The 18091-nt window shown below is 31.8% G+C and overlaps 1 protein-coding gene across 4 annotated transcripts in view; it reads left to right on the forward strand.

Annotated features, from left to right (window-relative positions):
- The window catches only part of LOC145254898 (zeta-sarcoglycan-like), a 367875-nt gene extending 357919 nt beyond the window's left edge, over window positions 1-9956 (forward strand). For 3 of the 4 annotated variants that reach the window (XM_080113835.1, XM_080113844.1, XM_080113851.1), the window contains 2 exons: window positions 2608-2731; window positions 8454-9950. In XM_080113835.1, coding sequence (XP_079969961.1) covers window positions 2608-2731; window positions 8454-8630 — 301 coding nt within the window. In that variant the 3' untranslated portion in view covers window positions 8631-9950. Of the gene's footprint in view, window positions 1-2607; window positions 2732-8453 lie in introns of all 4 variants that reach the window. The other variant, XM_080113862.1, reaches the window with a different exon arrangement.
- The last annotated feature ends 8135 nt before the right edge of the window (window positions 9957-18091 follow it).

An 18091-nucleotide genomic window follows, 5' to 3' on the forward strand; every position in this document is an offset into this window, starting at 1 on the left:
AAGAAAGAAACTTTGATCATGGAATCTATGTTTAGGTTTAGGTACAGATAAAGAGTGGGGAAAATTATTGATAATGTTTTCAGCTAGTCTAGTGTTTCTTGTGAAAGTTTGGCGAGGGGGGACCATTATGACTTATCAAGGTTCGGGAGCCACTCGAGGATAAGGGTTGAAGAGATTGTCAGTTGACATGATGTTTACAAAGTGTTTTCAAACCTACTTATCCTTAACATAAATGTTTTACAGCTGCGTGTGCTCATTTAAAAAAATAGTTGACAAACAGATAAAAATCCAATGACTGCCAAGTACCAATTTTTCAATGTTGATCCCTTAACAGCCCTTTTTTCTGGATGAAAACGAATTAAAAAGTTGTCAACGTGTCTGAATATCCTATATACTAAATTTCAAATTTGCAAATCAAAGATTTGTTGAGTATATGTTGAGAAGTGCCCTAACACACACACATTCCCACTTTTATAGATATGTAGATATATCCACAAAACAATATTTCATGGTAAACAACTGATAATCCCTGAAATAGCATTAAGACTATTGTGAATTCATGGAAGCAAATTGATTCAGTGATTGCAGGAAATTAATAGATTTACTGACAAATACTTCTCCAACGGATATATAGTTATATATATATATATATAAAAATGTTTTTTCAATTATATTTCACGCTTTATATATACTAATCCTTTTATTAATGAAGCTCGATATGTTAAAGTTAACAGTAGAGTATATACAGCTATATTTCAAAGTTTTTATTTTTTCTTCTTTCAACATGTCAAAAATTTCTTTTTTTTCTTTACAACAGATGTTTTGTTGCGTAGAATATATTCAGTATTGACATACTAATAACTGATTGGTTCTATGTAAAGAAACGGTTGCTGTAAAAAAAACATGAAATTTTTTACATGTTGAAAAAAATTAAAAAATATGATGAATAAAACTTTGGAATGTATGTAGTTGTATTATTATCCATTATATATATATATATATATATATATATATAAAAAAATTTTAAAAGCCAAAAACAATGCGGAGAAAGACCGGAATCATGAAAGTAAAGAATTGAAAAACAAACAAATGTAGACGGGTATGCTTGAGTAGAGGAGTGCCTAGCTGTTTATTTGTCTATCATTCTTCACCTCAATGTATAATTATTTATAACCAAGTTGCTGGTATGTCCGTGGGTGGTATGGAAATTTGATTAATTTCGAGAGAAAGGGACCTCTTTTTTTCAAAATAGAAGGCAAAAGTGTGTCTTCTTTATTGATATTGGTCCTGGATATGACCTTAAACTATATCCGATGGTGAGGCCCCAGCCTGTGGGCTTTGGGGAGTGTGGAGCCACCCTTTAATTACCATTGCTCCCAGGTCTACTCTGACCCGGAGTGGTAGTACCTGTTAGAGTCCCAACTATGGGTTGAATAGAAACTGATTTGAAAACAACAAATATATTCTATTAAAAAAATTTTTTCTTCAAAATCTTTGGATTCGGCATTAAATAACCCGAAAAGGGTTGATATGCCGTAAAACAAAAACAACCAAATCTATTGATATTGACATAAGTGCTATTGAGTTACTCTTCTATGAGTGAAACTGTGACCAATAGAAAATGGCTATGCTGAGATTGCTTGATACCCGTTTACAAAAATCTGATGTAATGGGGTCAGGAGTAAGAGAAAAAAAATGCCCAGCCAGAAAGAAAAGCTTTGTTTAGAATTTCATACATGTGTGGAGTGAGTATTGTTTTTTCTTTTTACATAGAAGAGTTCATTGTCTTGTTGTCCAGTATAATTCATGTGAAATAATGTAATGAACATATTGAGCCAGCCCCCATTATTTAATCCGCTCTGGTAGATGACTCTCATGTCATAAATTAGGTAACTGGGTTAGTTTGAAATTCCTAGAAGTTTACCAAAATTATGCTGAAAAGCATCTGAAAAATGTTGGCGAGGATAGTGTGACATAAGGGTCATAACAAAAATGAAAACATTATTAAGCTTAGTTCTACGCAAAGAAAATTTAACTTATTTTTGATGATTTCAAATTTAACGGTTTTAAAGATCAAAACAAGTGCATAATAAGCATATCAAATTTAATTTTAGTAAATAAATATTTCGATTCATAACAGAATCTTCATCAGGAAATACAATTTTTTTATATACTTTTATATTTTTTCTTTCTTTTAACGTACCATTATGGCGGTGGTGGTGCCGCCTAGCACATTATCCTTTAGATGTTGTCAAGGTTTAGAGTTCAAATATCCGATCCAGAAGAAACGCCGGTCCAACGGGTATTGAAGTAATAAAAGACTAAAGAGAAAAAAAATAATAATATACATAACTTGTTTTTCCTAATGAATCGAAATATCAAATTTAATTTTAATAAATAAACATTTTTATTTATTTTTAACAAATTTTGCACTTGTTTCGATCTTTAAAACCGTTAAATTTTGAATTTTCATTCCATGTCAACAGTGCTTTAAACAGTAGTCTTTTTATTACTTTTTTTTTTTTGTTTTGAAAATCAAGTGTAACATTGAATTTTACTTTTATTTATTTTCTTTAATTTATTTTCTTTTTTTTTTCTTTTTCTTAGCATTGAGGCACCGGAGAGTTATGTGAAGCTCGTTGGCCACAAAGGTGTGAACGTGATTTCACTTGCAGGAAAAGTAGATTTCAGGAGTTCAAAGGAAATTGTTTTTCATTCAAGCAAAGCTCCGGTGAGATTCCTGTTATTCTTTCGCTTTCAAATTTTTAGAGGGGAAACAAATAATGGCGATTTTAGTGTGTGTAGACGATAAATCTTTATAAATGAACAAACATTATGATAAAAGTTAAAAGCTTATTTATCTATATAATTACAAAACTCTGTGGACCGTCCGGCGTCCTTGTTTGTTTGAACCTTGTAATAAATAATTTTAATAAGAATTCTTCATAAGTTTTGGTTACAGTTTCGATTCTAGATGATTGCACTCAAGTCATTTTTTTTTTTTTTTTTTTTTTACTTTTGAAATCACTATTATATATTGGGTTCAATATAATATATAATAACCGATAGAGAATTGACTCTGTAATAAGAATTATGAAAGCTGCATAAATTAAAATATTATATTCAAGCATATTTTACAATCAGGCAAAGCCGGGCGCCTCTGCTAGTATTTCTATAAAATTAATAAAGTTAAACGCTTATTTATACAAAATTTTGAATGAAAATAAGTTGATTTCATTTGACTATCTCAGAAAGTAAAGAGAGTTGAGTTTCCTTTTAACTAAGCAATTACTAGTGATATGCAAAGATGTCTGTGTATTAGTTTGTCTCATTGTGTGTATTTTCTGTCTTAATAACAATAGCAATGCCAGCCCACCATGTTTTATTAGATAATGATGGTATAAAAAATATGCCACCCATATAATCGCTAATAAAATTAAGCCGCTCGTGCGTGGTCCCCCTCTTGTGCTGCCTGGGAGATGACCCCACAAAACATAAGGAAGAAATTATGAATGTGAGAAGTGTGTAGGGCCAACGTTGCCTTCACATTTTCATCAAGTTTCAGAAAAATCTAATGGATGGAGCAAAAGTTATGGGGTAAAAAGTGTCATTTTTTTTGGCAATTTTGGAGCATTTGTGACCCCCTTTTGAGCTCCTAGGAATGCTGAGTCCCAGGTAAATGGACAAACGATGCAATTACACACCTTAAAACATGTATATTTGAATTTAGCACCATGGAAAACTACTATATAGGTACATATCAAGTTCTTGAGTAATATGAAAAAAGAGTTCCAAAAAAGGCATTTTTTTTTTTTTTTTTTTTTTTTTTTTTTAGCCCTAAAAGTCCCAGAGGGATATGAACCAGAATTTTGCTAGGGTCACCCATACTGAATTTACATTAAGAACAATAGCCTCCACATTTTGGCCAAGTTTCAGGAAAATCTAATCGATGGATCAAATCTATGAGCAAAAAGTGTAATTTTGGATCATTTTTTACCTCTTTTTAGCCCCTGGGGACGCCGAATCCTAGTGTAAATGGATAACGGTGCAGTTTCAGATCTTAACACATGAATATTTGAGTTGACCACCGTGAAAAACTACTATATAGTAAGACATATCAAGTTTTTGTTGAAAAATATGAAAAAAGAGACACTGAAAGTCCCCGGGGACGCTAACCAGAATTTTGCCAGGGTCACCCATACTGGATTTATATTAAGAACAATGGGCTCCAGATTTTGGCCAAGTTTCAAAAAAATCTAATGGATGAATCAAAAGTTATGGGGCAAAATGTGTCATTTGGGGGCATTTTTGACCTCTTTTGAACCCCTGGGGGTGCAACAGGAATTTTTGTAAAAAAAATTGTTTTATTGTGCACATCTATTTAATGAAATACAATTTGTGGCAAAATTTCAGGAAAAACTAATGGACGGTTACCTGGCAATAGTCTGCACTAACAGACGATAAATCGGGAGACCAACAATACCTTCTGCAATCCAACCACATTTAGAACTAGCAGGGTGACCCAACGTCGCCCAGAATTGAATGAGGACTAATGACTGTTCCACACCATACTTTTTATGGTCATCAAAATCAGTGAAATTGTCCATTTTTTTCAATCAAATCAATTGATTGCCTACTCTAGTTGGTGACCCACTGCATTGCACCGGGAGGAAGCTTCACATGCCTTTCTGCAATGAATTTAGTCTGCATTGGCATTGTAAAAAACCTACTGTTGGTTTTATAAAATTATTTTTATATAATTGCTTGAATTATGGTCTAAAATTCAAAAGTCGAGTGTCATGGTTCAATTATGTTCTAAACAAAAACATTCATTTTGAACGCATCCTTGTTTTATCAAAGAAACTACTGCTGATTTTATAGACTGAGCCCTTCTGCTTGTGCGGTGATAAAACTTCTCAAATGCACTTGTAATGTTAGGCTTTATGAAATGTTGACTTTGTTCAAAATCTGTTCCTTCTTTAATCAGATTTTTTTGATTATTGATTTTTAATACTTTTCTAATACTGGTTTTCTATCAGAATGGCTCTATCTAAGAACAATTCCAGACACATAAAGTATATTTGTATGAAATTTCATAAAAATCGTCCCAACCATTTCAGGTCCATAGGGAACTCTCTCTCTCTCTCTCTCACACAAATTACCTTTTATCTACAAGTAGAGATAAATATCAGTTTATATGTCTGACTAGTTCACATCTGACTTCAACATGCAAAATTGTCAATAACTCGAACACACTCCTCTTATGGAAGTGTCTTGATTTGTGCTATGATGGCCATTTTTCACTTTGATGATTAAAAAGATACCTTTATGTTTTTTTCACAAATATTGGAGAGGGGGAGACTAAGGTTCCATTCAGACTTATACCTACTGATGAGATTATTATGAATTATCGTTGAATTTTGGATGTTCGTCCATCAGAACAATAAAGCTCATCTGATAATCCTGGTGGGATGATGGATAACATGCTGAATTGTGAAGCAAAGATTGCATAATCTCTAACCACTCCTCTCCCTAGACAGCACATTGTCACCCATTTTAATACTAACCAGGCTCAACATCGCTTAACTTTAATAATCTAACGGGAACTAGGATGTCAACAATATCATTGAATAACAATAAAATGAGAACTACTGGACATTCATAACTAAAACTTGGTGGACAAGTCCAGCATAGATTAAAATATATTATTAACTAGCAGGACGCATGTACTGGCGTTGCCAAGTAAAAGTATGACACAAGGCCAGAACAGATTTGGTAAAGAACCTCCCCACTTCCAAAAACAAATTAAACTACATTTGTCAGCCTTGAAAATAGTAGCTGTGGCCAAAATAAAATCATCTGGCTTCCACTGTCAGGCATTGTCTGGCAGTGGCAGCTAGCAGAAGCCACTAACTGTTGTCAGTACTGGGGATTACTGGCAGTTAGTGTTGGGTACTGACAGTCAGAAGCTGCCATCCAAACCAAAAATGTCTGTTTTCAACAGTTGGCCATTGTTAGGCACTGGCATCCACTGGCTGCCTTTTGCAGACACTAATGGTCACTGGCAGTTAATGTTGTTTTTGCATTTGCAGTATTCACCGTCTGCCATAACTAGTATCAGCCTCCGTAGGACTGCTCCAAAATTGTTTTCAATGGGGAATACTGGAGATTTTTGGCATTTTTAGGCTGTTACTTGCATTTGGTCATTGCAGCCACTATCAATCATGGCCAATGTCGAGCATGACTGCTCTGAAATGAAATGGCCTGTTTTCAATATTTGTGTAATAATATCCATTAGTGGGCACTGTTGGTCACTGGCAATTATGGCAATGATTGGCAGTAATTTTTAGACAGTTACTGTCACTTCTTGACATGGGTGAGAACTGACAGGCAAATTACCTGTCTTCAATTGTTGAGCACTGTCATCGAGTGGCTGGCATCATCATCGAGTGGCTGGCATCATCATCCATGTTAGTCATTGCTCTTTTAAGTTGACTACTCTCATTTCATCGCACTGTTTTGAGGTAGCTACTTGTGAGTATTGGCGTTTACCCACAATCGCTGGTGGGTACTGGCTGTCATTCACTGGTCGTAACCATCGCTCAAAATGATTATGTAGTAGAGCTGAAATCTATTCAATGTAGCTGCCTTCAGCCTCGATTACCGCCTTGATACATGCCTTTTCCACAAGCACTAGCAGACGGTGGCGATCAGGCTGACATTGTGGGAGGTCATGTTATTGATGTTCTTGATGTATGACCAAACGAAGTAGTCCAGCAAGTTCAGGTCGAGGAAGGAGGGGGCTAGTGAGAGAAAGGTATAAAGTTGTAGCACTCCTTCTGAAGCCAACCCTGAGTCTCTTTGGACTTGTTGGCACCAATTCCTGCTGCCACACTCAGAATCTGCCAGCAGCCACCTGATTGCACCAGGGGATCACCACACTCTTCAGCACATCCAGATACACTTTGGTGTTGGTTGACTTTCAGGTTGACTTCGAAGATGGGAGGTGGCATCATGTGACCCTCACTTGAAACCATATTAAAGACCATAACCGTGGCCGGAAACTGTTTTTATCACCATGGGCATGTCCCTGGTCTTTGTGGCAATCTAGCGGTGCATTGTGAAAGTGCTGGCAATGGTCCTGTTGTCATTAACTTGGATCAGTAGAGAGCATGAGTTATACAGTGGCACATCTCTAATCTCACTCGTTGAACATTGTGCCACTTTCAGACATGATAGAAGGCTTCTATCACTCTTGGGATTTGTACACAACTGGCCAACTAATAGATGGTTTGCAACAAAAAAGAAAACCAGTTTTAATCAAACAGAAATGGAATCATGTCATCTTTTCTAGGGCAACAATTTTATCATTCCACCTTGTAACAAAGGTTAGAATAAGAACTTTTTGTTTGGTTAAACTATTTGAAAACGGCACTGCAAAGTTTCCCCCCCCCCATAGTGTCAGTTTTAAAAAAGTAAATCTGGTTAGATACTAGTTCTGCAGAAGCACCTCCCCCCCCTTTTTAATCTGTTCTGTAAAGGGCTACTTGTACACAATTTGAACCAGAATCTTCTATTTTTAGCTGTAAATATAAACTAATCTTAGGTTAAGTTTAGGTTTATTTTGAAAAAAGTCGATCTTGTTAGTTTAAAATTATCCGATTTTTAGTTGTTGGATGACGTTTGTTTACTTTGTGATATTTTAACCATTTAGAATTCCCTTACACCTGTATTCCATTAGGCTGATAAACGCATGCAAACAGCCAATGACATTAACCAGAACTTGTAAGTACAAATGTTAAATGTACAGTTTAACCCTGATATAAGGGATCCGAATATAAGAAAACTTATATAAGAGAGATTTTCTCTGGTCCCAAATTAGAGCCTGTGTTAATGTACAGAGTAACCCGGATATAAGAAACCCAGATGCAAGTATAACCTGGATATAAGAGAGTTGCAGGGACTGGATAAGAAATCTCTTATATCCGGGTTACACTGTATTAGAATAAAAAGTAAAGACTGACAGTGCTGGTATAAAAAAAATTGTGACAAATCTAGAAAAGTTTCCGGTGTCATTAAAGACAGGGAGAGGAGAAAATAATTAGTGAGTAAATATTGTGTTACCAACACTGGTAAGTATGACTTGTTTTGGAATGTGACTCTCTTAGGAATTATTATAAGAATTTATGATAACGAAAGAAAACAACTGATATGTGTAAAACCTACATCAGATATTATCTAGTAGTCTGACTATATTAAATGCATATATGACATCTGCAAAAAAGCTATGTTTTTTCTAGATGGGAAAAATCGTGTATATTTTATATATAGAAATAATTTTGATTACAATGGGGGAGGGTGCACCCTGTATATATAAATCTTCCCCATATATATATATATATATATATATATATATATATTTTAATAAACTTTGTATTATTTTTTTCTTCCAGATATCTCTAGATGCTAAAGGTATCTATTTGAAAAATATAAAAATCAGCTCATCAACAGGAGGTAGTAACCCTAACCCACCTAAAGTGCACCAACTGTGCATGTGTGACACAGGACGTCTCTTCCTGGCATCCCCAACGCAAGAATGTGAGGCAACAGCGGAATTGTGCAGAAGATAGCCAAACCCTCCCACCTACCCCCAGTTTTTTTAGTTGGACTTATGCTGACAAAAGCAAAAATGTTTTTTTCATTTGGCTTCTTTTTTTAGGCCTTGGCAGTTTGCAATTGAGTTTGATTTCAGTTTGGAAGCGAGGAGAGAAAAAAAGATGACAAGAAAGTGCCTTCATCATTTTTTTTCATTTTGGTTGAGTTGATTGCTCTCGTTAAAATCTATTGTTTCGAGCTTTTTGTAAAGGCACGAAAAAAAAAATCCAACTACTTTAAAATATGCTTATTAGTTGTATTTCATTATTAAAGACGTTTTTATTAGAACACACATACATATTTTGACTTTAAGAAATATTATATAATTTTAATTTAAAAAAATAGTTTGTCCTGATTAATTAAAACAAAAAGTAACTAGTAGCTTTTGTAATTAAGAAAATAGTTCTGATTAATTGGAAAAAAAAAACTACAAGATTTGGTGTTTTTAATTTTGAGTTAATCGCATTCAGCTTCTTTAATATTTTGATATTCAGCAAATAATTTGTCTTTAATTAATTTTAAACTTTATAATGTATTGAGACTTATATTTCTATCTTGGCTGTAAAAGTTTCCCCTCTCATTATCAGAAAAACATCGTTTTATTATAACCAACATAGAAAGGGCATTGATATTATGAAACTCTTGGAGTACTCGGACTAAGGGGAGATAATAATTTTACAATTTAAAAATTCACTTAAAATATTTCTGAAAGAGATCAAAATTACTTCATTTCTTGTTTGTAAATTGACACACAATTTGCAATAAGTGATTTTTTTTTTTCAACTGGTTAAATTTTTGTGTATCTTTACAACACGTTCTAAGTTAAATGCAGCAATATTTAAAGATTTTTAATCTCGTCAGATAAGACAGAAATAATTATAAAAAATAAAAACTTGATCCATTTTGTGTGCAAAAGTTCATATCAAACATGCACACACTGGAAAAAAATCCAAACATTTTTTTTTATCATTTGAAATGTATTTGATTGTAAATTCGATAAAAAAAAATTTTTTATTTTTAAATCAAACTCCTCAGCTTACAAATTTTCAAGTGAATCTCTCCTAAATATGCGACTGCACTGTACATAGAACCATATTCAGTACAGCCATGACGAGAATGGCTATTTGAATGATGAAATCAAAGACTTTCGTATATTCGCCCGTGTGAGAAGAAAAACAAATTCTGTATGTGCACATAAATGTTTGGTTTTGTTTTTCATGGACAATTTTATTGAATTATGAAACCTTTTTTTACTCCCTCTGACCCCCCCCCCCACCTATTCCTCACCACAAAAAAAAAAACACCAACACCGAGAAAAATAAATACAAAAAAAAAATCTTTTAGCAGAAATTTGAAATTTTATTTTTAAACAAAATCGTCTCTTATTCGCCAGCTTTATGATGGAAGTACATGTTTTTGAAAGTGACATTTTCAGCTTTTTGTGGCCAACAAAAAGCTGAAAATGTTTGTATTATTTGAATTCTTCGGACTACTGTTAAACATTATTCGTCATAATGTTTCAGTCGAAACCTATTTTAGGTGTATCTAGTCAAACTCGGGAATCTTTGAAGAATTTCAAACAGAACCCTTTATTCAATTCATAGGGGGTAGCATACTCTCGTTTTGTCAGTAATTCACAATTGTACTTTGAATGTTGCTTGCACTGAGAATTGAACCTTCAACCTTCAGAAGTGTAACTTTAGAACTGAATTTTATCAAGTACTCTATCTGCAAGGACCCATGATGTAGTGATTACATCAACTTAAACTTTGTGAAAAATAACATACAAGATGAGAACAGTAGTCCAAAAATTCCAAATAATAACTCAATCCTCATCTCAAAAAGTCATAAACATTATACTAGTAAGCGTCTTTCCATTTAAAACACATTAACACAAACAACACAACCTGAATAAGATAGTTTTTTTAAGAAAGCTGATAGAAGTGATGTTAGTCATTTATCATTGATTTCTTGTTGGCAGTGACCATTGACCTTCACTGGAATTTGGGTAGGTCTGGTTAGTGCTTTCTCTCCTTAAGAAGAGTGTAACTTTGCAACTGAATTTTATCAAGTGCTTTAACCACTACACCACACATCCTTGCAGATAGAGTAGTTGATAAAATTCCCTTGTAAAGTTACACTCTTCTGGAGTTTGAAAATTCAATCATCAGTGCAAATAACACTCAAAACACGATTGAGAATTGCTTAAGACTTCTACCCAGTCATGGCTCATGGAGCAAGAAAATCCTCGAGTTCAACAAGATACACCTGTAGAAAATCGGTGGTTACTTTGACCGAAACACTGTGAAAATAACTCAAGATAAGGAATCCCAGTAATATGAATACCCAATCCTCGTCTCCAAAGTTGAGAAATGTGAAAAAAAGTGGTTTATGCGATTCACATTTTAATCTGGACATTAAAAAAAAAAACGCATATGAAATTAAATTCAAGAAATTAAGTTTCGTCGTTGTATATATTTATGTAACAATTTCAAAAAATAAATTTTTATGTTCACTTATTACATAAATACCACTCCCGCCCCCCCCACAACCACTAGAAAAGGCTGAAACAAAAGAATTACTCTAATTGTAATGGATGTTCTTATTTGAATGATTATGTATTTGTAAATATTTACACTTGCTCTTTTTTTGAAAATGTTTAATGACTTTTATGTACAACAACACAAAAATAATAAAATAGAAATCCATTTCTTTATTGCAGTGTCGTTTACTATTTATATGTGACCACGTTTCCTCATAGAGAGCAGTAATCTCTGTCACAAATGCAAATAAGACTAATGGCCCACATAAGATTTATAGGCTATAAATAAACCTTTTACTAGAACTTTGATAATTAAATTTTGTACAAAGGCAGGTTTTGACAAACTTTTTATCATAGCAGAGGTAGAACAGGCCATATCGAGTGCTGATTTTTTTTTTTTTTTTATATATATATATATATATATATATATATATATATATATATATATAAACATGGCCTCCTTGTGGACGTTTGCAGACCTCTGATTAACCTAGAAACAAATACACTAGCCATTTCAAACTTCTTTTACTGTGCCCCACTAGGTGTATCAGAATTTTTGTAGGACTTTTTGACACCCCTAACACGAAACTGCGAATAAAATATAAAAATCTCGTAATTTTTCTGTTAAAAGTGGGTTATTTATTTTCTTTATGGATTATACTTCCAAAATAAACTATTAAAGTTGTTTTAAAAGTAATAGAAATATTGTTTTTTATTTAAAAACAGTAATGAATTTTCCGAACTCAAAATTTTTCTATTGATTCTATTTTTACGATATTTTCAGGGTCAATGTGAAATTTTATGTTCTTTCCAATAAACCGAATATAATATTTTAGGCAAACATTTTTTTTAATTCACGCCCCCCCCCCATTTTCAAGTTTCTATTAAAAAGTAAATAATTAATTTACTCACCGAAAAGTAAATAATTAATTTACTCACAAATTGAAGAGAAAAGGTCAATAAATAATATATTCAAATTTAAAACAAAAAACAAGTAGTGTTTTTTAGAATTTTACCTGTAAAGTTTGAAATTTAAAACCTTTTTTTTAAACCACGTTATTTGTTTTTTCTTTTTTTAATGAAACCTTGGTCCTTGCTCCTTTAATTGAAAAAAAATTAGGGCTTGAATTACATTTTTCGAGGAGTTATAAGCTTGGAAAGACAAGGGGTCGAATTATTCACTATTTTCACAAAATTTCTGACACATCTAGTGCCCCAGTGCCCTACAGAGAATGATTCTGTTTTTAATCTAAGACTTTTTTTTTTTTAAAGATCTTACTTAGGGAGGCGGGGTACTATCGAGGCCATAGTTATGCAAATATTTATTTCCTTTGGAAGGAATTGTTCTCAATCACGTGTTAGTACGAGAGTTCACAACGTCTCCTGTTCAAATATGAGATTTGGAGTCTGGCTTTTTTCTTTTTTTTTTAACCAAAGGAGCATAACTCAGTCCGAGAAAATAATTTCTCCCAAAAGGAGATAACACTATTCCCTAGATTACATAAAATTCATTGGTTCATCAATTATAAAACCAGTATTAGCTTTTACATTGGATTTTTATATATAAAAAAGGGGGGAAAATAATTAACTTCACATATACGGAATGCAAATATACAAGTTTTAAGTTCTACCAAATGGAAAAGTTGTTTCCATTCATTCAATTTTTAAAAATTAACATTTTTTTTTTAATTTGTACTTCGATTTGAAAAGAAAGTTAATCTGAAGTTTATACAATGAAAAGAGTTATAAAAAAATCTTTTTTCACGTTTTGTTAATAAAGTCTTACACGTAAATGTTGTAAATATCCTTAAACATTAGTTACTTTTTTCTGTATTCAGTGTACTCGTTTTATTATAATCACACATTGTTATTTGTCGACCCCCCCCCAAAAAAAAAATTATTTAAAGTATTTAAAAAAAACTTATGAGGCAGAGTAATATATTTAGGAAATAATTGCAGACGACACTGGATGAGCATTCAGCATAAATTATCTCTATTAAGATTGAATATTGTATTATTGTTGTTGTCGTCTGAGTTTTTTTTGTTTTTTGTTTTTTGTGATAAACAAAGTACTTGCACTAGATCTAGATTTGGAGACAACGAGGAGGAGCATAAAAGAGTAACCATATCAACTCCCAAACTACTGGTAAGAATTACAATATACTTGGCATGAAGAAAATGTTGGCATGCCAAATATGTCAACATGAAAGATGGAATAAAGATAATCAAAAAAAAAAATTTAAAAAAAAAAAAGTTGTTTTTCATATGTTTAAAAAGAAAATTCGATTTTATACCTTCTGGAATACGCTGTCCACATCCAAATTATTTTCAAATGACTATCATCTTATAAAAAGGTAAGTAACTCTGTGTTCGCTCATGCAGAGTTACTTCCCTTCAGTTAGATCCGAAAAATATTTTGAAAAAAATAAAAATAAAAAAATAGAAAAAAAGATCGGCTAAACTACCCGACAATGGTGAAAAGGTAGTACTGGTATAAAGTGGAAATTTAAAGCTCTAATCGTTTTCAAGCATCATTTGGTAGAATTAACAGGCGCTAAAAAAAAGTCGCTTTTTAGGTGAATTGTTTATAGCAAGAAATAAGTTATTCTACGAGTAGTTCCAACTGTAAGTTGTTTTGTTTTTTTAATCTAAAATAAAACGTTTATTAAAAAAATGCTTCCTTGTTCAAGTGTGAATTATAAAAGATCCAACCAAATATGCAAATCTTAAAATTGGTTCAAAATAATTACTAGTCAGGTAAAATAATAAGACTTTTTAGCCCGGATCGAATGGGTGCCTTATACCGAATTGATAGTTGAATATGGTTAAATTTGTGCTCATTTTTGCATTAAATACAAATCCCTTATTAATCCATAACCGTGCATTGAATGAATCTAATGATACTTAGTTATTTATTATTACAAATAAACATTTTAGCCAGACTGGCTCAGTAGACCGCCCCCCCCTCCCTAATAAAAAAATGGAACTAAGAATAATATGTCGTAAAAAAAAAATAAATAAGAATTAAATATTTATATGCGTAAATTCATCAAAATTATCTCCGATTTTGCAAATAATTCTAGAAAGTTTCAATTCATCACGCTGTCTTTTTTCTTTTTTTTTTCTTTTTTCTAACATATCAAGTTGTCTTGTTGGATTTTCAAAATTAAAAACGATTGACTTCAATAGCAAAGATACCCACGTTTCGCACTAGATTTTGTTGTACAATCGGGTATGTTGTGAGCGCAACTAATGCTTACGGTGTTTAAAAATTTTTAACTACCTCCAGAAGTGACTGAAATCCAACTATGAGCTTTAAAACAAATATGTTATATCGTAGTTGACATATATATATTGTTACGCATAAAAATCAAAACCATTATAGTTAACATTTCTTAATTATCACAAACGTATTTTTAGCAAAGATATAGCAAAGATACTCCAACTTGGTGTGCACCATCCCTAGGTCAGAGACTATAATTATGTCAGATTCGGTCATGATTAGTCCAGTGGTGTGGACTGTAGGAGAGTTGTACATGCAGACACACATACACACACATATATATATATAGATTTAATCCCCGGTAATGCCAACTGGGTACTGTTACTTTTAAACATAAATTTTAATTTATTATTTTGATATTATAATACTGATGATTACAACATTTATGTTAGTCATAAAGGCTGAAATTTGGTAGGAATGATCCCTTATAGGGATTGTTACAAAGAATTTAGATTTGATGTTTTTTTTTATGATTATTAAAAATAGGGATTGTGCAAGCAATGACACAAAATTTTATTAATTTTCAAAATGTGAATACATTTTGATCATTTTATAAACTACGAGAGGTTCAATATTTTTCCAAGTCTAAAACTTTATTACTAAGGGAAATAAAAAGACTATATAAAATAATTTCTACTCAAAGAGAGACAACTCTGTTTTCTCCAGTATTATTAGAATTTAAATATAATTTAAACAAGATACTGAAAGCATAATTTTACTGATGTCATATGTTCAAAATTTAACGAATCTGCCTTTATTAGATATTAGCTGAACTTGCTCGGCTTAACACGGATCCAGTAATGTCATTTTAGTTTAAATTTAAACAGATGTTTAATCACGAAGAGATGGAAAAAAGGGAAGAAAAAAGAGCTTCAAATGTAAATCCGTATTTTTAACTTTTAAGGTAAAATAGGAATTATCTCCCTTACATTTTGAATTTTTCGTCATTATTTAAGTCTTTTTTTTTTCCATTATATTAACTTTTTTGCTGAAATAATTATTTTTGTAAAGAAACTACAGCGAATTGCATGTTTTTTTTTTATTGTAAAAAAACATTCTTCAAAGATAAAAAGAAATGGATAGTCAGAATCAAATATCGATTTGTCAAATTTTGCTCTTTAGGTCTGACATAGAAAATCAGATAAGATGATTTTATACATTAGGTACTTATTATTTTTAAAAGTTCAGTAATAATTTATGTAATATACTAATGTATGATTGGAAATTTACAGTAAGATGCGTTTCATTTCATTTTATGGAAAAAGTATTTAAATATTAGTTTAGCTGAAGAAACTAAAATAATTTTCATTTATGGATCTTAATACAAATAATGAATCAAATGGATTTGGACATGGACCCCCACCCCCGAAAAAATAAAACAGAAGATCAATTTTAAAACATACATTAACTTGTTTTAGATCAAACATTCATTGTTAACAAATGAAAATCTTTGAAATGTTTTCTTTTTAAATGCTTTTCATTGTATCTTTTCAAGCTAAGAAAATTGTTGGTTTTGGGGTCAGATAACATTAAAAGTAGTTCTTTTGTTTGTTTGTTTTCGTTTTAATTTTTTTGGATAAAAAAAAATATTGTATTTTTTTGCGGTCATCATCAACTGTTTCTTTAAAATAAAAATGAAAAAATAAACTTTTTTTGAAAAATTTTTTTCCATAAAATCGATTGAATTTATTTTTCGTTTTATAACAAAGCTGCTATCAATGTTAAACAGGTTTTTTTTTTTCCAGATTTTGTAAATATGTTGATTTTTGTTTATTTTCAGAGAAAGCATTTTTAAATTAAATGATTTTATCAAAAATTTTTAGCTAATAAAAAAAGAAAAACAGTTTTTATTGATGGTGCCTTTAACAAGTTTTTAAAGTTATTTTCTTCAACGTTTTTTTTTTTAAATTATTTTCATTATTATTACCATTTGTTTTCTTTTGGGCAAAGGAAATTAGTTTTGCTTTAAAAAAACTATTATTACCATTTAATTTATTTATTGCATATCATTATCCTCGTCTTTATTAGTTGTTGTTTCACAACCTTTCGGCCTACTATTCCTCTGGCCTTCGTCAGGTGGCAACTGCAACGGGATAGGAACTCTGAATCTCCTAACTGCATTCTCAACAATTACTGCCATCTATAGTTGTCGTCTCACCATGTTTTGGCCAAGTAAGCCTCTGGCCGGCTTTGGGTAGGATTGAAACCGCTATCTTCAGATGTAGTGAGACAGCAACTATGGACAGCAGTAATTGCTGAGAATGCAGTTAGGAGATTCGGAGTTCCTATCCCGTAGTGGTTACCACCTGATGAAGGCCAGAGGAATAGTTGGCCAAAACGTCGTAAAACAACAACTAAGAAAGATGAGGATAATAGTCCGCAATAAAATAATTAATAAATAATACTCATCTCAATAATGAATTCCAATTAAATAATGTATATACCATTTATTTTACTTTATTTAATAAAATTTTAAAGTTTTAACTTTGTTTTAAATTAAAATACATTAAAGATTAACAAAGTTTAATTTAATTAACTTTCAGAAGAAAACTGAATCAGGTGATCTAGTAATCGGTGCATAGGTTGGTCTACCATGACCTTGAGAAAATCAGCTATTGATATATTATTGCAGTTTGAAAATTTGTATATTCGAACCGCATTTTTTTTTTTTTTATGCATGTTTCATTAAACAGCAGTGACAATTCCCGTTTGTTTCTTTGCTAATTCGTCCTTTCGAGTTTGCATGCCAGTGATCCAAAGTTTTGTTTGAGTATGTGGATAAGAACTAATCATCTCTGCACAAACGTTTTTGACTCTCATGAGTCTTTGTCAGGTGCGTGATGAGTTACAAAATTAAAATTGGTGAATTTATTGAGAAAGGCGATTAAAACCGTTTTCAAAAGCATTTAATATACACTTTCTTGTTTTGGATCGAGCTTGGTTGAGGATGGGTTCGTTTGCTAGAATGAGTAAGACTTCAAGCAAAATCACATCAACTCGACATGATGAACCAGAAAAGAAGCAAATATTAATACAAGTGTACCTTTTTTTCTTCTTTTTTAATTTTTCTTTTCTCTTTTTTTAATTTTTTTTCTTTTTCTTTTGTTGAGGGAGGGGGGTGCATATCATCAAGGGAAAATCTGATTTTTAAAAACTAAATGGAGAGAAGGAAGAGGAAAAAGTTTTCACCGAAAAATATGAACTTATCAATAATTACCTCCGCCTCCCCAAACATTTTCAAAAATGCAATGTCATATCGCCAAAAATGTTCCAAATTGTATTGAAAATTTTTATTTTATTTTATTAGCATTTTAAAGAGGAGATTGACATCAAAATCATTTTTAATTCAATTGGAAGAAATAATCCAATATTGTTCAACTTAGTTAATAATTTTGGGGTGTTTAGCATCTTGCCAATAACGACTTTGCACAAATAACAGGACCGTACCAACATATAGAAACTTAAATTTAACATGAACAAAAATCTAGCGGTGCTTGTTAAGATAGAGTCAACGGATCGATTTTTTTTAATATGTTGTTTGAAGCAAAAGCAATATTACATACTTAATTGTCATGTTGAAAATAGTAATATATCCAAAATTTACGAAAAAT

This window comes from Euprymna scolopes, chromosome 3 (assembly GCF_053919585.1).
Source record: "Euprymna scolopes isolate OS-2025 chromosome 3, ASM5391958v1, whole genome shotgun sequence".
Lineage (NCBI taxonomy): Eukaryota > Metazoa > Mollusca > Cephalopoda > Sepiida > Sepiolidae > Euprymna > Euprymna scolopes.